The following is a 23,915-nucleotide window of genomic DNA, read 5'->3' on the forward strand; positions in this document are numbered from 1 at the left end:
AGTTTGATGTTCATATGATATCATATCTGGACCTAAACACCGTCTTGAACTTCCACTCTATGATATATTTCTATTTACGTTGTAGTTTTTATTTCCCTAGAGTTCAATATCTAAGCTGTCACGAATTTGGAAGACAGAAAAATTTTAAAATTCCATTATCAATCTTTCCCATTGGATCATTTGCTTTTTATTGGTTCATTTGCTTATCTTGCAGATTGAGATGGCATCCTGTTTCAGCACCATTTGAACTAGCAATAATTTAGCAAAAGAGTGTTGCACCTTACTTTGTTTTTTTGTCCTGGGACTGTTCATGCAAACACCTTTGAACTGTTGAAATATTATTGGGTTGAGAGTTGGATGCAACATTGAAAAGGTAGCCTCAACATTCCAAATAATGTTTTGCTAGTAGTTGGACTGTTTTTGCTAAAGGGTACCGACACTGCCTAGAGGCTGGAGACCATGTTTCATGTTTTTGAACCATGGAACATATGTAATTCCCAACTGCTCAACTGTAGTTCTATGGAACTACTTTTCGCATTAAATAAAATTATGTTACCTACAAAATGGTTAGATTTGCCCATTTGAATTCCATTGCCCAGTATGCTATGCTAGATGCCGACATTGTTTTTGGAATGGTGAGTAGGCATTCAAAGAAAAATATGAAATGCAAGGCTAAGTTCATATCGAACAATGCGAAAGGATACATAAGTATAGTCAAGGCACTTTGGATGATTTCTAGATGATTTCCTTTATTACTTGGGAAGAAATCGGTTACTAGGCTTGAGATGTGATGGTACAAATCAAAATTTGGATCTGCTTGCTTTATAATAATGCTCTTTTCGTGTGGTTCTGTTTAATTAGTTTCATTAGTTGCCCATTTTCAAAACTGTTTTTTAGCTGAAAGATGATTTTTGCTGTGCCCAGTTCTAGATATAGATAGGCTTGATTACTTTTGGGCTTGACACAAATATGAATTTGGTATATTTCCTGTTCGATTTTAATAGAGTGAATGAAACAATTTGGTATGCGTGTTTAAATTCAATTACAATCCAAAGAACCATCCACACCAAATCACATCAGAAGCAAGATGAGTGGGTTATCTTGGAATGACGCGTTGTGAGAGGACGAAGGGCCTCCGCAACCTTGAAGGAGACAGAGAGCTTCGACAGTAATTGGAAAAGACTTGAGCAAAGAATGCATCCAGGTATTTAGCTTCCTGAATTGGCTTCTTTCTTTGCAACTTGGGGGATTTCCAACAATTGCTTCCTTAGGGAAAATCCTTTTTTTCTTTCATGATGGGGTTTAAGGAGCGTATGTCCTGTCATAGGGTACTTCTTGCGTTTGATAGATTTCTATTTTCCTTGCTATGTGAGGAATGTGCACTGTCCTTTGAATTATTTCTGCATGTTTTTCACGGATTTTGTTTCAATCTACAAATTATACAACCTTAGCATAACGCCTCTCCAAGGAAGAATGGCACATTGTGGATGAATGGTCTTAGGCATGAGATCTGTGGATGAGTTGAAAACTTGAAATTAAAAGACAAGGACATTTCGGTATTTTTGTAATTCATTAATGGTAAAATTGATTTTTTAATTGGATGTAAGGATAAGTTGTTGATGAATGCAAACATTAAAAACATTTTAATGAGATTGTAAAAAATAAGGGCAATATCTCTGCACTAAATTATAAATCTCTCCATTAATTATAATGAGTTTCATTTCCCTGACTGTTATGCGATATAAATTCAGTCCGCAGTAGATCAAAACGTAATAATATAAGAAGATTTATAATGCTCCTGTTAATATAATAATATCATTTAGGTGTGTGCCTCTCTCTAGTTTCTAAAGAGACAAAATCTCTCTTATGCTTGGCCCTTTTTTTTTCTTTTGAGAATCTAGGTCTCTGCCTCTGTCATTTCTGTGGTCATCTCTGCCCTTTAGGGCAAGGGACATTTTTTCCTTCCTTAACTTGGTGCGGGTTTCTCTCTCTCCACGACAGGCGTAGCTGTAGATGATTTTTTTTTTATGCTTTTTGTTATTTTATTTTTCGCTTTTGCAGGGTGTGCATAATTGGGGGAGAGATGACATGTGCCCTGTGTCAGTTCTCACAAATAAACAGGCTTTAATATTTCTAGCTTCTTTGGAAGTCCAATTCTTGGGTAGCAGTATTTTTGGGCGTCCTATGTTTCAAAAGATTTGGGGTTACAGTAAGTCTGCAGGTACTCATGCTTATGATTCAGTTGTTCAATCAGTAAAAATTTCAACAGTTATGCTACTTTAAATTGTATGAAGCAATTCATCTCTAAAGTGCAATGCTATGCAAACCATGGGTGGAATGCTTTACGCTTCAAAATGTGATGCCTAGCATCTTTTATAATTTTCCTCTATTTTTCACTGCAACCAGATTTTGAAAACTTGCAGATTTCAAAATGCATTTTTATATCTTCTTTGTTGTTCAAACCTGAGTCATGAAACAATAAAATGTTCTGAATCACAAGTTTTTTTACTGTGACGCAGTGATGGAGTTTTTATTCCCTTATTGCTGTTTGGACCTTGTTGATGGTATCTGTGATTCAACCATTGTTTTTTAATTAACTTCTCTGTTGATGACTGCTACTCTAGGTTTCCATCTAGCTATCTGAAGTAGTGCCAGTATTCTCCTAGTACAAGATTGCATTGCGAAAGCTCCATTTTGTTGTCAGTGGTCAGTGGTTTGTCAATCTTGCATTTTCACTTAAAATTTCATCATCTTCCCAACTTTAGCATCAATGTATAAATTTTCTTGAGCCTGCCAATTAAGAAGAAAATATTTGTGGAAATGACTGTTTTGCTGTTCAGAGAAAGGATGTAAAACTAGATGAAAGTAAAAGATCAGTTTATGCATTTATTTCATGGCTTCTGGCTTTCTCATTCCTACACGTATCATTTTCATTATAGTTGTTATTTTGTTCTCATATCCGTTGAGATTTGTGTATCCTGTTGAAGCAGTGACGTTCTTGCTTGTTATGTAGCCACTTGCTTGCTTGATGGAATCATCTCCTGCACGTTTTTCCGACAGTTTGTGTGGACTAAGATTTACTATAGAAGAGCTTTTGTCTACTTTCTGGTTTACTTGAGCTGCAGGAGTCCCAGTAATTGGTGGTTCAGGATGGCCTAATATTGTTTTTTGTTGTTCTGAACTCCCTGAAGATCTTTATGGGCCAATGTTGGACCCATCGACGAGGGCGCCTTCAGTGTCTTATTGGGTGATTTGCTCTTCACTTGAACCACAATTTATTACGCGTAAAGTCACAGAATTGTGAGATATTTTAGCCTGATTCCCCTCTGTGTTTCATGCACCACAATCGTAGGTTGTGAATGCTAGCCTTTTATTACCATCTTTGGCAGTGTCTAGTTGTTTTCAGCCCATCAATTGCTTAATTTTTGTTGGCAGAAGCAGAACTAATCAATGACCTAATTCCCATTCTGTAATAAAGGCTAAATGAATAATGATGTAGTAATTATTCAATGATGAGTGTATAATTATTTTTAGTGAAATCTTATTATGGAATAATTATTCTGTAGAAGTAGAAATGATTTTTTTTTCCCTGCAATTTTAATTTTTCTTTAAAATTTACAGTACACATAATGTTAAAAATAATTTATTTTCGTGATAGCTGCTGGAAATTAGATTTGTGGTTTTGGTGGTAATGCTGGGTCTTAGCAGCTAAGTTCACAAACATCTGGCGTCATCCATTGTTTGATGAATGCCTCATCTCCGCTAAAATTTTATTCATATTTACTGCGGCTTAATTTAAAAAAATAAATCCAATTAATTTTTATATAATTTTACATAATTTTTATTTTTTTAAGTAAAATTTTAAACTAAAAAAATTGAAAATTTTCATTTCAAATATAAAAATTATTAAAAAAATATTATTTCTTTTCTGTTCTTTTTGTACATGTATGTTGTGCATATGAATGCAACTCCTAAAATGAAACAAATTGACCACAACTTGCCTTATGGGAGATTTTATTCCAAAGCAGAAAGGCCAAATGAAGAGAAATCGGACCTGCCATTCTTTCATCAACCTCCAAAAGATCTTAGGAAGGAGGAATTCCAATTTTTTTTCTTTTCAAATATTGAGAGAGAACCCAACCGCTAACTCTCATATGTGACAAGTAAGCACTTATCATCCTACTTGGCAATCACTGGTTGGCCATTACATTACAGCCTCAAATCGGATATCATTAGCGAGGAGGTACAATTATAAATGTTGTGAAATAGAGCAAACTGTTTGCGTTAAAGACAGCCCACAGAGAGCTTGGGAGAGAAGAGACCATACCCAACAAGCTTAATATTACAGAAATGGCCTCTGCTTCTCTCCTCAAGACCTCACCAGTTCTAGACAAGTCAGAATGGGTCAAGGGTAAGGCCGTCCGCGAACCTTTTGCCTCTACGGTTAGGATCCACCCGGTTGCACCCTCAGGGCTCGCTGTGCGTGCTAGCTCATACGCTGATGAGCTTGTCAAGACTGCGGTACGTCTTGCTCTGTTTATTTACATGGAAAAATTACGTGCTTATGGGGTAACTCCTCGTTATTCTTTTAATTTTAAAAAACATATTAAAAAAATCACTACATTTAAACTATTAATTTCTCAATTAATTTTAATTATTAAATATTTTATTATTTAATTCATATAATTTTAAATAATTCATCAATTAGTTTCTTAAAGAGAATAGTAATTAGTCTTTTTATCTAAAGAATATTTTAAAATTTTTTATAATACTTGAGTTTAGATTCATTAACAGATTTTTTTAATTTCTTTTCAAAATATTTAAAATATTTAAATATATTTTTCAAAAAAAATAACCATTAACGAGTTTAATTTATATTTTTTTATTTAGTAGCAAGGTTTGTTTTGTTAAATTTACTTAGCCTGTGCCAAATTCCAAGTGAATGAAACGAGATTGGAACTGTTGAAATGTCTGTAGAAAACAATTGCATCTCCAGGCCGTGGAATCCTGGCCATGGACGAGTCGAATGCCACTTGTGGAAAGCGTTTGGCCTCAATTGGACTAGAGAACACCGAGGCTAATCGCCAGGCGTATAGGACTCTGCTTGTTACTGTCCCTGGCCTTGGCCAATATGTTTCTGGTGCCATTCTCTTTGAGGAGACTCTCTACCAATCTACCGTCGATGGAAAGAAGATGGTTGATGTGCTTGTTGAGCAAAACATTGTTCCCGGCATCAAGGTTGACAAGGTAAGTTTTCTCTGGCTGAGAAAATTTTGTCTATGATTGTGGTTTGAGAGTTGGGTAGGAAACTGAGAGCTGGATGATGGATGGATGGATACTACAGGGTCTGGTTCCTTTGGCTGGTTCCAATGACGAATCTTGGTGCCAAGGCCTTGATGGTCTTGCCTCCCGCTCTGCTGCTTACTATCAACAGGGAGCTCGTTTTGCCAAATGGTATGCATCCTTATCCTTCTCTCAACTGCTCTTTTGAATTTCTTTTATTTCTATTATAAGATTCAGTGAAGTGAGTGGTTATTATCATGATTTCCACTAACTTAGATTTTCTATTTGGATATAAAAGGCGTACTGTGGTGAGCATTCCCAACGGTCCATCTGCTCTTGCAGTAAAGGAAGCAGCCTGGGGTCTGGCACGCTATGCTGCAATTTCTCAGGTAATGATTTTTCAACTTTGGCTTTAGGATATATTTTTTTTTTCTCTCTCTCTCTCTCTCTCTAAATATGTAAATTTAATATTGGATTTCTGCAGGACAATGGGTTGGTCCCAATTGTGGAGCCTGAGATCTTGCTTGATGGTGAGCATGGGATTGACAGGACCTTTGAAGTAGCTCAGAAGGTTTGGGCTGAGGTGTTCTATTATCTTGCTGTGAACAATGTCATGTTTGAAGGTATCCTTCTCAAGCCCAGCATGGTCACTCCTGGTGCAGAGTGCAAGGATAGGGCCACACCTCAACAGGTTGCTGATTACACTCTCAAGCTCCTCCACCGAAGAATTCCCCCATCTGTCCCAGGAATTATGGCAAGTGACTAAACCATTCTCAAAAACAAGTGGATTTGAACACTTGCTTAAATAGACTAAATTGTTTATTTGGTTGTGGTTGGGCAGTTCTTGTCCGGCGGGCAATCCGAAGTGGAGGCAACCCTGAACTTGAATGCAATGAACCAAGCTCCCAACCCATGGCACGTATCGTTCTCCTATGCAAGAGCCCTTCAAAATACTTGCCTGAAGACATGGGGAGGCACACCTGAGAATGTGAAGGCGGCTCAGGAGGCCCTGCTTATCCGAGCAAAAGCCAACTCTCTTGCGCAGCTTGGAAAATACACCGGCGAGGGAGAGTCTGAGGAAGCCAAAAAAGGAATGTTTGTGAAGGGCTATGTTTACTAGGTTATTACAACCAGTGGTATAAAAGAACTCATGTTTGATGAGGATAGTTCATCATCTTGAACGAAAAACCATTATGTCTGTTCTTGTAGCCCTTGGAGACTGCTTTTGTTTATAGGATTTTCATGTTTTCCAGGATGCGTGTATACATTACCTTTGCAATGCAATTGTTACCTGGGAATTCATCTGGGCACCTACAAAAGAAATGCTTGAAATGTGCAGCTCTAAATGTTTACAGAAGTTTCCGTGGTACAATGGACTTCCAGTGAAGCTTGGAAAGGCAATATAGTTATATGACAAAAGAAAAGGACGCAGGGGCCTCCCAGAGGCTCAGAGCTGATAACCCCTTCACTATTAAAGTTAATGCAACGAAGTACACTTTTTAAACTATACCCAATACGATGTGATTCAGAAGCTCATTCCCATTTTCAAAGGAGAAATTTTTTTTGCCTTTTCTCCCACGTAAGTAGCAGGTTAAAGCCATACAGGAGTTGATCTAACTGCAAACATCCCATTACTTCGACTGATTGCTGCAGTGTACAAGCCATGCTTCCGATAAATCTTTTATACATATGGTCGACTCCTGAAGTTGAGTTCTATACATATAGTCGATGGATGGAACGCCTCAAGGATCAATAGAATGGCGATTTCTGGTTCTTGGGATGCACCAGAAATGATTGCTTGAAGAACAATTTTGAGCATAAAGATTCTATTTACAAGTAAAAGGTCTGCCCAGAAGTGCATTCATTCTGCATCATAACAAGACCTAAACAGGATACTCTGGGAATCTAATCAAATTACTTCGTAGAGGAATGATACACAAGTGCCATAAACAACATTAAGCAGTATGCTACAGAAGTCTGCTTGAATTCCTTCAGATGAGCTACTTAAAGTCTGCAGAGAAGTTAACACACGAGTCAACGGTTAGTTAATTGACCAATTACCATATTCACATGTCTCTGCTCTAAATTGGGTCATATGTAATTCCTACCACTAGCATGGCACTCAGACAGCCACAAGTCTATGTGTTCAATGGTCTGCTGCCTTACTTTGTGAACTGCTTCTGGAGAACTGCACTTCTGAGCATCACCTAAAATGCAATAACAATTTGAGAAGACTGGAGCAAATAATCACCGTGGGAGTTAACAAAAGAATTTCAAGGACATAGACTCTTGCATACTTGAAGAATGCTAGTAAGACAGTGTTACAGATAAAATTTACAGCCGAGATATAGTTCAAATCTTTCTAAGAGCCTTTTGAAAGAGAAATGGCTTCCAGCAGCCAAAAAAGTTAAAAAGTATGAAATTTTTCTTAAGAAGGCAACAAGCCCATTTATGATCCTGCGCTACACTTTCAACATAAATTACACATACCTTTACTTAAAAAGAAAATAAGGGGGAAAGCTATAATACCTTCAAGGTTCAAAGGAGCTTGGGGACATCCTCGCAAATCAGTACCATGACCGCAATTATGACATGTGATTATGTATGAAGGCACTGTAAATTTTAAAAAAAAAATTCTCAATCAACGTTTACGAAAATCAACAGATTTTTCCAAATATTAGCATGTCCTGTGATGCTGCATTGTGGTTCTGCATATCATGATCCTTAGATAATTCATGTATAACGTATCTAAAAGTCATAATAGCAGCGACTCATACTGAGCATTAGATAATAAGGAACTAGCAGAGAGAATTTAAAGAAAAAAAAAAAACATATAAGTGGTTCTCTAGAATAGCTCAGGCAGCAAATAAAGTAAAATTATATTTAATCCAAGTTCAAGTATGTGGCAAAAGTATGATTATTGAAGAATTTGGGAGAAGTTTAGAGTATTTTTGTATTTCACTCTTTTTATACACAAAGAATTATAATTAAACAGAAAATAAATAATTAAATAATAATTACAGAAATAATTAAGGATCCTAATCAAATCAAATCATATCCCTAGAATTAGCTAGAATCAGCGAATAAGTTAACACTCTCCCTCAAGTTGGTGCAAAGATGTAACACAACTTATTGTTGAGCCCTTTAGAAAATATATTCGCAAGTTGCCCAGTAGAAGTCACATGAATTAAGCTCAAAATACCGTTTATCAATTTTTTTTTAATGAATGCTGATCAATCTCAATGTGCTTCTTCCAGTCATATTGGACTGGATTTTGTGCTATACTGATAACAATTTTGTTGTCACAATACAAAATTATATTGTCTCTCTCGAACAACCTCAACTCCTCCAATAACTTCTGTAACCATAAAAGTTTACACACACCTTAGGCCATTGCTGTGTATTCTGCTTCCGCACTTGATCAAGCAACAACACTTTATTTTTTACTCTCCAGGTGACAAGATTCTCTCCCACAACTGTGCATAGCCAGAGGTGGATCTCCTGTCATCAAAAAATTCTGCCCAATCTGCATCTGTAAAAGTTTCAACTCGGAGGTGACCATGTTTGGACTAAAGAAGCCCTTTCCCTGGTGCAGACTTTAAGTATCTCAAGATGCAAAGTACAGTCTGCATATGAGTTTCGCGAGGGTCATGCATGAATTGGCTAACTAAACTAACAGCATAGATTATTTCCGGTCGAGTGTGTGAGAGATTAATAAATCTTCCTACCAATCTCTGGTATCTTCCAATATCCACGGACTTACCAGTTCCTGCTTCAAGCTTGTGATTACTTTTAATGAGAGATTCTGCTGGTTTACACCCCAACATACCAGTTTCTTCCAAAAGATTCAGAATATACTTTCTTTAGTGTATGAAGATTCCTTTTTCTGATCCAGTCACCTCAATACCTAGAAAATATTGCAGTTTTTCTAGATCTTTGATTTCAAATTCTTGAGCCAATAACCTTTTTAATTGAGTTGTTTCTTTTTTGTCATCTCCTGTCACTACTATATCATCAACATACACAATAAGAAGGTGATCTTACTCTTGTGATGTTTGATAAATAAAGTGCAATCAGCATTGCTTTGTTGGTAATCAAAGGATATTATGGCTCTGCTAAATCTGTCAAACCAAGTTCTGGGAGATTGTTTTAGAACATACAAAGCCTTTTTAACCTGCGCATCTTTCCTTGTGTCTTCTCATCAGCAAACTCAGGAGGGATTCCCATGAACGCCCTTCTTCCTCTAAATCTCCATGGAGAAAAACATTATTTATATCAAACTGTTGCAAGTCCCTGTCCAAGTTGGCTGCGCAAGATAATAGGACTCTGATTGAGTTCATTTTTGCAACTAGGGCAAATGTCTCTTAATAATCCACTCCATAGGTTTGGGCGAATCCTTTAGCAACCAATCTGACCTTAAACCGTTCAATTGTACCATCAGTTTTGTGTTTTACTGTGAACACCTACTTACAGCCAACGAGTTTCTTCCCAGGTGGGAGAGTGACAAGCTCTCATATCTTATTTTTAGCCAATACTTTCATCTCTTCAGTCATTGCTTCTTTCCATTTAGGATCTACAAGAGTTTCCTTTCAATTCTGTGAAACTCTTTCAATTCTGTGGAATAGACACAGAGAAATAGATAAAGCAAAGGCTCTATAGATTCATAAGAAACAAAGTTAGAAATAGGATGTTTAGTACAAGATCTGACCCCTTTTATTTATGTAATAGGTTTATCTAAGTCATTTGAGTATTCAAGAGTTGTGGGTAACTCACCAGAAGAAGATTCTTGACCTTTGAGTAGACTACATAATGGCTTCTTCTGTCTTTTCTCTCCTCGAATACCTCTTCAAATCTAACTTGTCCAAACGTCCAATTCTCTCTCCTGATTGGACATCTCCCCCTGTCTATTAGAACTCAAACTCTTTAGCTAAACCATATCATTCAAAATCACAGAATTCGGGATCACCTCTTCTTACTCATTATTCTCCCTCTGAAGAGGTGAGTGGATGATACTGAAGTAGGATTTAGTTTCTTGGAAGGTAATATCCATATTGACAAAGTATTTCCTAATTGGAGGGGTGATAATACCCGTATCCCTTCTGTGTCGGAGAATACCCAACAAACAAACATTTAAAAGGTATTAGGGTCCAACTTCCCTGTCGTTCTAGTATGGACAAAGTAAACACACCCAAATACTTTTGGTGGAATAATGTATGAATTCTTTTCTAGTAGAACCTCCAAAGGACTCATAAAGTCAACGGCCTTGAGGGGCATTCTATCGATAAGATAAGTAGATGCAAGGACTGCATCTCCTCAATATGTTTTGGATAGATTCATGATGAACATAAGAGATCGAGCTACCTCCAATAGATGCCTATTTTTCCTTTCAGCAATGTTATTTTGAGCACTAGTATAAGGACAACTAGTCTGGTGTACTATCCCATTATTCTCCAAATAAGCAAATAAGCAAAAAAACTACTATCTATGTATTCTCTTCCATTGTCAGTTCTTAAAATTTTCACCTTAGTATCAAATCGAGTATAAATCATCTTATAAAAAGATTGAAAATAAGAAAAGACATCACTTTTAGTCTTAATCAAATAGACCCAAATCATTTGAGTGCAACAATCAATAAAGGTGACAAACCATCGATTACCAGATAAGGAGACAGTTTGAGTAGACCCCCAAACATCATAATGAATAGTCACAAAAAGAATTTGGCTTTTATTATGACTCAAAGGATAGGAGATTCTAGTGTGCTTAACATACTCACACGCATCACAAAATAGAGAACCAAACTGAGTTCTAACAAACAAATTAGAAAAAAGTTTTTCTAAGACAAAAAATGATGGATGCCCTAACCGCCTGTGCCACTGTATTATTTCCTGATTGACATCCTTATTTTCTCCAAATCAGGCTTGAGATATCGGAGAACCTGGATCACTTTCCAACATGTATAAGCCTTCATGCAGCCTACCATTGCCAATTCTCTTCCCTGTGCGAAGTTCTTGAATAATACAATGATCAGAAAAGAATTCAATTTTACAGTTAAGAGTATTTGTGATAGCACTGACAGATAAAAGGTTGACAGAAAAACAGGGAATATGAAGGACAAATGATATTTTAATATTGGGTATACAAATAACAGAACCTGTTCCGGACATGGGAGTAAAATAGCGATTAGCAATTCTGACACTATCTTTGGTTACAGAAGGAAAATAATTGAGAAAACCTTTAAAAGAGTCTGTCATGTGTCTATTCGCACCAGAATCAATAATCTATAGAACATTATTAAGAGAGGAAGCATTACCTAACTTTACAAAGTTAGATGTGACACCGGAAGATGAAGAGGTATTAATATGAGACAGGAGACGCTTGAGACTCTGAATTTCATCAGAGGAAAGGAACTCAGTCGCTATTGTCTCCTTAAGGGGCTCCTCCACAGTTTCTGCTAAATTAGCGTGAGTTCTAGAGATATCTCGTTTCTAGTGGAGGGAACCATGTAACTTCTAACAAGTCTCTTTGGTATACCTCAGTTTCCCACAATAGTCACAGTGTAGGTGATCTTTCTCAGAATTAGGAGGTTGCGGTGTGCTCAAACTAGTAGTCAACCCAGCCTTTTCAACTGGTGTAGTATAGAGCATAGCGTGTCGATGACTTTCCTCTTATTGAACATTGGCGTGGGCCTCTTCTAGAGAAGGAAAAGGATTTCTTCTCAACACTTGGACCCGAATTGGATCATATTTATTATTCAACCCTTCTACCATTGAGACCCGTTTACCTTCTGCCATGGTAAAGACAAATGAATCGTGAAAGAATAGGGGTTATCCAAGGTTGTACACACAAAATAGCCCAACCGAATCACCAAAAGACCGGGTAGCGGCACAGGAAGGCCGAAAGGATGGTCAGAATCATCGCCGGAGTAATCAGAGCGGCGAAGCAGTGTCAGGCAATGTATACGCGCAGGCTTTTCCGGTGTCGGAGCTGGCGATCGGTCCAGCAATTCCCCTGGTGCCGGCAGTGATAGGTGGAAAGTCTCCTAGATGGATTAGTACCAAAAAAGTAGATCTAGGTTTTGAAACTCTAAAAAGAAAAAAAATTGAATTTAAACCCTAAAATCAGGAAAAGGTTATGATACCATGAAAAATTTTGGAAAAGTCTAGAGTATTCTTGTACTTCACTCTTAATCTTTACAATTGGTTTACATGACTATTTATATACAAAGAATTATATTTAAACAGGAAGCAAAAAATTAAATAATAATTACAGAGATAATTAAGGATCTTAATCAAATTAAATCATATTCCTAGAATCAGCTAGAATCAACAAATAAGTCAACAATTACACAACTCAATAACTTAAGAAGCAGTGGCCCAGTGTCTGAAAATTTCATATGATGACAAGGTGGACTACAAATCGATCCACATAAAGGCATTTAGACAGAACATTAATGTTTGATACTTCAACATAGCTGACTAGCTGCTGTTGAGTTGAGCAAAATAATGAGAAATAATAGTTTCCTATCAAAACATTGCCTACTCCACACCCATCCCTCACTTTCTTTCCTAGGGATTTTATGAGAAACTTACTTTCAGGAGAAGAAATCTGTTTTGATGCATGACGCCAAGGATCTTGGGAACCATTTGTAAAAACAATTTTGGAGGCTGCAAATATACAAAAGATATACATAAATGAAAGTTTGATGCAGAGAATGTCAACAGCATAACTAATCAATTGTCCTCTAAATGCTATATGATTTTTATCTTCTCAAGTTTTTAATGCTCCACTCTCGAATCCTTTCTTTTCTGCAGTATTTTACTAGTTAATACAGCATATATAGCATTATTTCTTCAGCACATAAGAACGTGATCAAATACCCAGGCATTTAATTAATTTGGCGTCAATACTTAACTAATTTTTTAGAAAAGAGAGAAATTTCTAAAGGGGATTGGAGATTGCATCATAACTCATAAAGAATCTAACATGGTAAATGTAAGACTAACATACTTGGTGAGTGATACGTTTACAAATAATCAAAATAAATAATAAAGCAGCATAAACTGGTCAGCATCTAGACCTGCAATTTTTGTGCCCCCATAGTATGTATTTGTTTCATCAACCTTAGGATAGATGCCCTCTCCAAAAAGGTTCTTACATAGGTCCAGATGGTATCTGCAACATGGGGCGATTTTGTTGACAGAGAAGGAGCATAGTAAAATTGTGTCTGACGCTCAATAAATGTGCTAGACATAGAATCTAAACATGTGTAGGACATATAGAACATATTGGATTAAAAACATGCCTTGTATCAACTTTTGAGGAGCGAATACTGTCATTTGAGGGTGCCACCTGAAAAAATGCAACTTCAGTGCAAACTTGGAACCACCATAACCGATCAGAACTACTTTCAGTAACAGTAATGTCTTTCAGATTTTTCTGATTATATGTTTGAACACTGGCGCCAAAACTTCCAATGTAGTACTCTTTAACATATTTGGCATAAGCTTCCTGCAAATAGAATTGTTGATTCAATTTGACAATAGAAACATGTTCAATAATTAAAGAAAGATGGCATCATTATTCACCAATAAATAGATTGTGATGTTAAAAGAGGAAATGAGAAAGATGATATAATCCTATTTATACTAGAAATTACAAGCAGCGCAGATAGAAACTAGTAATTCACAAACCTATCCTATTCCCTAATTTCCACCTCATCCTTTAGTGCATTTTTGGTATAACGAAAATGAATGTAATATAATCTAAAAAATATTCCACTGTTCTATTTAAGTTTTTAATTGATTATATCCTATCAACATGCAGTTATTATTTAGCCATTGCCATGGCAATCAAATAATTTAATCCAAGAAAATATCTTTAGTAGATTAAATATTCTGAAGATTATAGAATCGATTAATCCATTTTGAGCATTGGAACATACATGATATATTTGATGCCAAGATGGAAATAAGTTGGAAATCATCACTTTTTACAGCAGCTAAACAGGTGTAAAGACCACATTTAAAGAATGATGCAACGAATGCACCAGACTATAGCAAGAATCACTTAATTCACTGCATGATCAATTAATTGCCCAATACTGATGATCTAATCAGTAATTTATTTCTCAAGTGGCACACACCAATAATATATGATATAATGCCATATGCAAACTATCATTGCAACTCGGAGATTAATTTACCCAACCCCAGCACCAAGAGTGGCACAATGCTCAACTTCTACCTAAGAAACAATATGCAAGAAACTAGAACCAAGCCCTTGATGGGTCATTGCTGATGAGCAATAAATAGGAAGCTGATTGGTGAAGGTGCTCCAAAGTAATGCTCTTAGTCACTTTTTAAAGAATAGGTTGATTTATAAAAAAAAAAACCCTGTTACTTGCCAAAATATTCAGTTATACACTTAGGTAGTCTTTTTTCTGAGAGTGTATTCTACGCTCCAACTTTTCAAATCTTTTACACAATTTTTTTTTGGTACATAGCAAGTTTTCAAAAGGAAAGGAAATTGTGAAGGTGTGAACCCCTTTTCCTGCTGTATCATAAGGCAAGCACTCCACCATTGTTCAAATTTCTTACACTTCAATTCTTCTGCTAAAAATGTAAATATCTGTCCCTGATTTCTTAGATGGAATAACCTTCTAGCCCATGAACATTTAAATGAAACAACCTTTTGATCCCTATGTTTTATGTAGGTTACTCTTATAATCCACTTCAGTTCAGACTAAAGTGAATGACATATGTAAACTTATATATAATGTATGAGAACTCAAGTATTAAAACGTTATTTCATTTTTATTAAATTTGGGTCAGCCCTAACTCACCCCAAAAGCTAGCTCTAGGAGGAGGATTGCCTATTGCCCATATAAGGGGCACATTGCCCCTTTCCACAACCGATGTGGGATTCAACACACCCCTCACGCTCAGAATTTTACTGGTGCATGGACATATTTATGGGAGGTCCAACATCGGATGGGGAGGCTCTGATACCATGTTAAATTTGGGTCAGGCCTGACTCACCCCAAAAGCTAGCTCTAGGAGGAGGATTGCCTATTGCCCATACAAGGGGTACATTACCCCTTTCCACAACCGATGTGGGGATTCAACAATTTTAAAATGAGAAATTGAAGCATAATTGAGAAAATGAAATGGGTAGTGGATTTGAACTGTCAAGGACCAAAAAAATCGCTATTTAAAAAAGACAAAATTCAAGTGCACATTTTGTCAAATGGTTGAGAGAGTTTACAGTTTAGCCTAAAAAGAATAATGTCAAGAAAAGAAAGTAAGGTATACCACTAAATCCTCTCCAGCCTTCTTTGCTTCAACAAGAGGGGAGCATAATTTATGTGGATTCCCATATTGGAACTGCAAAATAAGCTAACACAATAAATTACAAGATTTGGTAGTAAGCAACAAACTCAAAAAGGAAATGACACCTACTGCTGTAACAGCTGCATCTGCCAGGAAATATAGGAAATCACCATCAATTTCAAGCTGCAAAAGAGACAGTAAGCCTGTGAGGGAGCAGAAATAAGGCTTCCTCGAGAGTGTAGTTCACCTCATTGTTCGGGTTCTGAAACAATGAATTATTAGGAGGATAAGGTGAAGCAAACCTCAGCTGCATCAAATAATGTTTTTACTGCATTTCTGTTTGACGCCAGCCTTTCTTCAACAAGTCGAGTAGTTTCTTGTAATGCAGCTTTACAGTCAGCACCAGCTGATTCACCAATCTAGCAAAAGTAGCCAGGGACATAAAAGTTTTAGAGAAGCAGATGCAGACAAAAAATTTTCATGATGTAGAACCATCTCTTAAGGAAAGGGGGAAAGCTAAACATATTATAGAGAATCAAACCAAAACGGCAAGCCTGCACAAGGACACCTCAGAAGATGTATTTGATGTTTATGCTATGTGATCGACATTGTGTTCACCTGCCGATCAAATGCAGTGAAGTTGTAAACAGCAAGAACAACTGCAGAACTTGCAAGACTTCCACATGTTAAATGTGGAAACTTAAGCCGGAACCATGCACTGAGAGCTCCAGGGTATGATATGCCAAAAACAAACCAGGGATTTTGAACATTTGTTCTATTGAGCTTCAGATTTAAGGATTTCTACACACACAGAGAAAAAAGGAAACAAAGCCAATTAGCACAAAAATCAAATATTGGACTGCTCAAATGGACATCAAATAGCTTTGCTCCTCAATGACAAACAAATTAATGAAATCATCTCCAACCTAGTATTGAAAACCAATATGAAAACTGTCGCACAAATTTAGGAATATGATAAAGTGATGCTTGATTTATATACAGCAAAGTCACTTCTTGAAGAACTGGAGTTGTCAGTTCTATCTGTCAGGAAACCTTTATATTGATGAATTCAATTCATTTTAATTCTATTCGCTCCAGTCTCATGTTTGGAAACATCTTTAAGTGATAGAATTCGAGTGCTGAGGTGTTAAAAAGTGGCATTTGCAAGATCCAGTTCTTTGATTTAGTAAAGTAGTAGTGATAGAGCGCATAATTGAAAAACCACAAACCCCCTTGAAAGAAAGTATGCTATCATATAGATAGGGGTAATATAGGAAACTGCACAAATTCAGTTCACTGTTCAAACATTCCAAATACTAAAATTCAATTGAATTTTGCTGCTTTATTCTGAGTGTATGAAAGTTCTATCAAAAAATCAAATAAATTCTATACATAGAATAGAATATAATTGAATTCTAGCATATGATTTGCTCCAAATAGGGTGTACTTGCTCAGTTAGACGTGCTTGCAAAATACATATGCATAACAATATGGGACACACAGTGTGCTGCAGATAAATATGTTTTGAATATGTGAGCATGTCTGAGCTGCACTTGTAGTTTGTGAGATAAATAAAAACTATGAACAAAAAAGTCCAGAACAAAATGTAGGTATTGAAATTATGCAAGGAATGAAGCAAGTGTAATGCATGACTAAAATGAATCTGATTTTTCACTTCCTCACCACATTGGATCAATCTAGATTTCTATTCAAATAGGTTCAAATAGGACACAACGGATTGCCTGTACCTATATGATGATCATAAAATGGGAAAAGAAATGTCCAGGAATTTACAATATAACTTGCCTGATAGTGCTGACGGAAACTAAAATGCATCTGATTTTTCACTTCCTCACAACATTTAATCAATCTAGATTTCTATTCAAATAGGTTCAAATAGGACTCACAACGGATAGCCTGTACCTATATGATGATCTTAAAATGGGAAAAGAATTGTCAAGGAATTTACAATATAACTTGCCTGATAGTGCTGACGGAAAACAGCCAAGTCAAATAGAGCCTGTTTAGATGAAAGATACCTCAAATTCTCAGTCTTGGTTGATTTGAATGGTGTGCTTTTACCATAGTAACGATGCTCAAGTGAAACTACGGCTGCTCCAAACTTTTTAGCCAAAACCTGCCCAAGATAACAAGGTTGAAATTAATTTTTCCCTAGCACACCCAATTCACAAGAAGTCAAGAACCAAAAAAAAAAAACTGATTTCCCATAATATTGCATGGTTAGATGCAGCTTTATACCCATAATACCATCGGAAAGACTAGATAACCAATATTGCTCTTTCACTGGATTTCAGTGAAACTTCAAAAATCAACTCTAAACTCGATCAGATACTAACAACCAACATGCATGGGGCTTTAAGGAAAAAATTTTCAGCTTAAACACTTACACTGAGGTAGTCATTGGCTATGCCATTGCATGAAGATTCACCACAAATTCTCAAAAAAATGGGTCCATCTGGAATTCTGAAATTGTCGAGAAATTCATAGTACCGCTGTTTAAACTGACGGTGATCCTACAAGTACAGAATCAACCAAAACCTGAGCAAGATTGATTAGCATACACGAATTTCCAAAAAGCCTAAAAAAAGGGAGAGACATAGATGGTACATATGGAGAATAGTGATCGAGAATCTGATTGAACCAGAGCTCATTGGTGGTCAAGTATTCGTTGCTTTCAGACAAGTGACGAAGCAGCGAACGAGGTGCAGGAAAGCCATAGGAAAAGGTCGAGAGAATCAAGAAGGAGGAGAGCGAAAAAACTGTGAAAACCATTGTCATCCTTTCCGGCGCTTGTTCTATGCTTGTTCCCAATCGAGGAAATGCTGAGATTGGTGGCTTGATGGCTGTTGGGTAACTGGGCTCTGTTCTATTGCTTTTTTTCCTTGCTTCGGAATTTCTTAACTAGGACACTGACTTACGTAATACAAAATAAAATTTTTTTTAGTGATAAATTTTACTTTATCAGCATCAAAACTCAAAAGAGTTCCTGGGTAGTGGGTATGGAGGCCAGTGTCTTCTTCAAGTAGTTAAGAGAGAAATATGTCCAAAAATCAAGAATAGATAGTGCCATTGGTTTCAGATTCAGGCGGAGTTGCATTTCATACGAAGCTGAACTGAACCACTCTGGTTTTCTTCCGTTCTTTCCTTCTGGAAGTGGTACTAATGTAGATAACGTTCAAACGGTACTGTGGTGGTAAGAGTATTACTTCTACAATCTCAATTCCATCTAAAAAAAATTATAATTTATTCGATGCTATTATTATTATTATTATTATTATTATTATTATTATTATTATTATTATTATTATTATGTGAGAAAATTTTTAAAATCTAAATTTATCTTCAAATAAAATTTTTTATTTAACCTTTAAATATTACTATTATTAACAAGTTACTTTCTATATTTTTAAAAATTTATTAAAATATTTTTATCTTTTTTCGTATTTATTAAAGTATCTTTATTTTTTTCATATTTATTAAAATATCTTTATCATTTATTTTTATCAATAATATAGTATCTCTTCCTCATTTTCTTTTTTGAAAAAGAAAAAAAAAATAAAAAGAAGATAATGACGAAGGAGAAGAAGAAGACGATGATGAAGAAGAAAAAGAAGAAGAAAAGAAGAAGAAGAAAAACCAAAGAAGAAGAGAAGGAGGAGGAGAAAGAAGAGAGTAATTTGATCTTTTGTTATATTTTTAATGATAAAAATAGATGGAAAAATTATTTTGTTGACGGAGAGAAAAAATAAGAAAGTTTTAATAGGTTTCTAAAATTACAGGGACTCACTTGTTAATAATCACAATATTCACGAATTAAATTATAAATTTAAAAAAAAATAATGATGGAAATTTTTAATTTTTTTAATTTAAAATTTTTTTATTTTAATGGGTCTTTTGAAAGAAACTTGCCAGGCCACCTGGACAATTTCCTCTTCCATTTGAAGAGGAAAATGCTATTTTTACCCCTCAACTGAACAATGGTTATCATGCTAAGAATTGCCTAACCCCTCGTATCAGCTACAAAAATTTTCTTATATTTTCCTTTTTCTTGCTGTTCTTGTTTTTCATTTCTTTTTAACCTTACCTGTCATGAAGAGTACAACAGGCCACCTGATTTAGTGGTGGAGAGTAGAGAGCACAATAAACACAAAAACAAGTTGCTGGGAGTCTCATTGAATAAACTGTGTAAGTTACAAACATATCTTCACTTTGACAGAAAATGAAAAGCCACATGTTTGGCTTTAGGGCATTTCCAACAGACACAAACCCAACTCATATTTCTTTCTTACAATCTTATTATCAAGCACCCACATTACTGAATACAAACTACTTGATGACCCAATTGCCATATATATATATAAGACCCTGTAAAAGGGAATTTGATTTTTGTTAAAGCAACAAATGGAATTGGATTTTTTTTTGTTTTTGTTTCCTCCAAATCTCGGGCAGATGAGTGATCAGAAAGAAATGTCCATCATGTCCATGCTCAAGTTCTCCATCATCACATTCTCCATAAACCCACAATTGTTGGGTGCTGCTCTTTTGAAGCTTCCCATGTTTCTGGGCCTGAATGAGCAGGAGGAGAGTGGAATAATTGGGATGTTCTCACAGTTGCATATTTCAACCATGTAACCATCTGGGTCATGGAAGAAAACCTGATCTATCCGGTTCCCATCATCTTCCACCACTGCTGTCACATACCTCATACCCAATTCTTGCAGCCTCCTCTTGACAAGCCCAACATCAGTGCACTGTCGAAATTTAAAATTTTCAAAAACAAAGTATTATTTTATGAAAAAAAGTTATGTTTTGAATTGTGATTTTAAAATTTCTAATTAATATGCACAGCTTAGTTTGTAGTGATCGCACCTGAAAGGAGATGTGATTATCCTTGGGATTGATTGGACGAGGTTCGACAATGGGTTCAAATTCATTAATGGCTGGATTCTCAATCAAATGTATCCCAATTCCGTAATTGTACAACCTGCATAAATTCAAATATGTCAGAGAATTCTTCATATTTCAGTTGTTTTTCAATAAAATATTTAATGGTGAGAATGAAATAATATATTCTTTTTCTTATGACAAATGAAAAAAAATAAAAGGAACTAATTAAAATATTTTTATAATTTTTTAATTACATTAAAATATTTTAATATTTTTATTTCATCAATTAAAAATACATCAATTAATTTTATCATTAATCTATTAATTAAAAATAAAAATAATTTTAATATTGTGTTCTGTATTTTGTCTTAACTAACTAAAATATCTTTTAATTTTAAAATTATATTAAAATATTTTTATATTTTATTTTATTAATTAAAAATATATTTCTTAATTTCTATCTATTTTTATCATTATTTTGTGGGTCAAAACTGAAAAAAAATATTCAAATTAGCCTCCTATTAAATAAAATTTATTACTCATCTACTACTCGTCAGTTTTATTAATTAATCGGTAATTATATGCGATGGTAAATTTTATTTAATGGATAAGGCAATTAGGAGTTAAAATAAAGTTCAATTAAGTCTCTGTATTTTTGTTTAAGGGTCAACTAAACTCAATTTATTTTTTTTAATCAATTCCACTCATGTACTTTTATTCAAGAGCCAAATAAATTTAACTTAATATAATATTTTTTTAATAATAAAATATTTTTTTTATTTGAAATTAGTATTTTAATTCACATAAAAATGTTAAAAAATATATAGAGATAGTAAATAATTTTAAAAATTTTAAAAATAAAATTGTATTAATAAAAATAATATTTTAATATTAAAAAATAATATTTTATTATTAAAAAATATTATTATTTTGTAAAGGCTTAATAAAAGAAAATCGTATTTATATGGCCTTTGAATAAAATTGCAAAGATTTAATTAAATTTATATTCAATTTTTGTTTTATTTTTTACTAATAAACTAATGATTAAAATGAATAAAAATAATAAGTATCCTTCATAAAAAAGATAATAAGAATATAAAAGCATTTTAATATAATCCTAAAACTATAAGGATATTTTAATTATTTAGAATAAATTTCACTGTAAAAATAAATAAAAATTAATTGATATTTTTTTAATTTATGGAATAAAAGTATATAAATATTTTAATATAATTTCAAAGTATTTTAATTAATTGGAATAAATTATAAAAATAAGACGGTAATTTTTTTTTTTTTTTTGAAGTCAAGACGGTAATTATTTTAAAAATAAATAAATTTTCAATTCTATTAATTGAAGTATTATACAATATGATTCGTAAAGATTCGCAAGTTTTCAACATCACATTTGTGTCAAATATTTTTTCAAATGAAAACATTTGTTTCCTATGTAACTCATTGGCATTGCTAAAATTTATAAAGCAGTGAGCAAAAAAGAGAGGAAAAAAGGAAATAAAGACTGACCAAGCTCCATTGAAATTGAAAGAAGAGGGTCGTTTGATGAGAACAAAGCCCAAAACATCCTCGTAAAACCTGACAGAAGCCCATACAGATCTGCACAACAAAGAAACATGATTCAAGGAGAGAAGTGGGAGTGCCTCATAGCTGCTCAATCCCTCAATCTCCATCGTTTCCTGCTTCTTCTCTCTAAGACGACTATATGTATGGAGCTGGCTTGGCTCTTTGATAAGCTGCTGGCTATATCTTTTTACTTGCTTTCTTTCTTAGTTTGTATGAACTACATAGCTAGCAATCCCTCCTTTATAAAGCAGGGAATGAAGTGGGAATTATCTTGCCACTTTCAATTCAAATTCACTCTTTCGTTGTGCCATGTGAGGAACTTTCCTAGCAAATTCTCTTTTATCAAATCCAGGACAAAAATAAAAATAGATTGAGCTCATATTTCTCATGCCTTTTACCTAATGCGAAAAGACTAATAAAGATTAGTAAATATCCAAAAAATGATGAAGACTAATAAGGGAAACGAAATTTTTTACTTTTTTTTGAAGGGGCAATTTATATTTTTTAGGACTTCTTTATATTAAAAGAAAAAAAAAATAATAAAACTTTTAAACTTTGAGGGGCCATATGTTAATTGAAACTTTGAAAGCAATAGGCCTTGTACACTTGTGCAGTTCGTTTCAAATCATATATGCAATCCCTTCAAAAAAAAGTAGGAAGCTGAAACTTGAAGTTGACATTCTATCATGGTGTTCCAGTGTTACTTCGACTTGATTTATAATACTCCTTGGCCAACAAAATCAAACACAATTGTCTAAAAAATATAATAATGAAGAACTAATCTCGAAAACAGAAAAAATGCTGAATGAGCAACGAGGGGATTTTAGCCCTTGGCAGTTGGGAGGGTTATTTGAGCTGAAAGTACAAAGGGTCCAAAAAACTTACGAAATTTCTTGGATGTTTCCCGTAACATTGTCATTCAAATGAAAACGTTATATATAGTAATTATGATATTAATTACGTCATACACATGTGAGCTACGAGTATTATTGCGTAGGAAATCCGCGTTACGGCCTTGCCCGTAAAAGTGTTGGTTGCTGCATGCGGCCCCATGCAAGAACCGTATCAGTTTTTTTTTTTTTTAAAATACATTCCAATATAAAAGGTCAAAAAACTCATTTAAGCCCATATTCAAGTTCATTTCTTGTATTATTATTATCATTATTATTGATTATTGGCCGAAGTATAGAAAGGAATAAAATTTTCTATCCTTCTATTTTGTAAAAAATAAAATATATGAAAAATGACATATATTTTTATTATTTAATTATGCTATTCAAATAAATTTAATATTTTTTATTCGTTTATTGAATTTTTCCCTTATATATTTAAGTGCATATGCTAGGAATCTCAAATGAAATTAAAGTTGTGTTTAACTTGTTGTTGACAAAAAAAAAATCTGTTGAATGAAAAACAATTTTTTTAGAAGAATATTTTTATATATTTTAATAATCAAAAGTATAAATAATACTAGTTCCAATCATTTTTTAGAAGTAATTATCAAACATTCAATGTTCAATTAATTAAAAAATATTTATTATATTAATTATTGTTTCTCTTTATTTAATTGACAACTATTTATTATGTTTTTTAAGAGAGTGTTAGATAATTAATTTTTAAAACGTAACGGTAGTTAGATTTTTATTTTTTTATAGTTCATATATTATAATATATAATGGTAATATATAATAAGCATTTTTCATAATTTACAAATTATTGAAAAAAAATAGGGGGATGTTGGTCTCGTCCCACCATTATTGTTTTGCCGATGTCCATACCATGCATACCTACTGGTCACTCGGATCGTTGTGATTCGCA

The 23,915-nt window shown here is 34.3% G+C and overlaps 3 protein-coding genes across 4 annotated transcripts; 1 reads left to right on the forward strand and 2 right to left on the reverse strand.

The window, feature by feature from the left end:
* Nucleotides 1-4,269: 4,269 nt before the first annotated feature.
* LOC110609031 (fructose-bisphosphate aldolase 1, chloroplastic) lies at nt 4,270-6,585 on the forward strand. Its single transcript, XM_021748342.2, has 6 exons — nt 4,270-4,521; nt 4,978-5,247; nt 5,345-5,454; nt 5,582-5,672; nt 5,768-6,037; nt 6,125-6,585. Exons 1-6 carry the CDS (start codon nt 4,351-4,353, stop codon nt 6,401-6,403), a joined length of 1,191 nt encoding a protein of 396 aa, XP_021604034.1. The 5' UTR covers nt 4,270-4,350; the 3' UTR covers nt 6,404-6,585.
* A 365-nt stretch (nt 6,586-6,950) lies between these two features.
* Nucleotides 6,951-18,838, reverse strand: LOC110609030 (probable serine protease EDA2). 2 transcript variants are annotated; one of them, XM_021748341.2, is made up of 13 exons: nt 18,240-18,838; nt 18,020-18,145; nt 17,593-17,748; nt 16,230-16,412; nt 15,914-16,030; nt 15,741-15,794; nt 15,594-15,665; nt 13,586-13,791; nt 13,361-13,455; nt 12,873-12,947; nt 7,813-7,896; nt 7,392-7,490; nt 6,951-7,294 (listed from the first exon to the last, which is right to left on the reverse strand). In XM_021748341.2, the coding sequence occupies exons 1-13, from the start codon at nt 18,408-18,410 to the stop codon at nt 7,284-7,286; spliced, it is 1,449 nt and encodes a 482-aa protein (XP_021604033.1). In that variant the 5' UTR covers nt 18,411-18,838; the 3' UTR covers nt 6,951-7,283. The 2 variants fall into 2 exon arrangements, with proteins under 2 accessions (XP_021604033.1, XP_021604032.1); XM_021748340.2 differs by having other exon boundaries at nt 6,951-7,490.
* Nucleotides 18,839-19,773: 935 nt separating this feature from the next.
* Nucleotides 19,774-22,330, reverse strand: LOC110608550. Its single transcript, XM_021747804.1, has 3 exons — nt 22,041-22,330; nt 20,502-20,616; nt 19,774-20,383 (listed from the first exon to the last, which is right to left on the reverse strand). Exons 1-3 carry the CDS (start codon nt 22,202-22,204, stop codon nt 20,090-20,092), a joined length of 573 nt encoding a protein of 190 aa, XP_021603496.1. The 5' UTR covers nt 22,205-22,330; the 3' UTR covers nt 19,774-20,089.
* Nucleotides 22,331-23,915: the final 1,585 nt, after the last annotated feature.

The sequence above is a fragment of the Manihot esculenta genome, chromosome 2 (genome assembly GCF_001659605.2).
Source record: "Manihot esculenta cultivar AM560-2 chromosome 2, M.esculenta_v8, whole genome shotgun sequence".
In the NCBI taxonomy this organism is placed as follows: domain Eukaryota; kingdom Viridiplantae; phylum Streptophyta; class Magnoliopsida; order Malpighiales; family Euphorbiaceae; genus Manihot; species Manihot esculenta.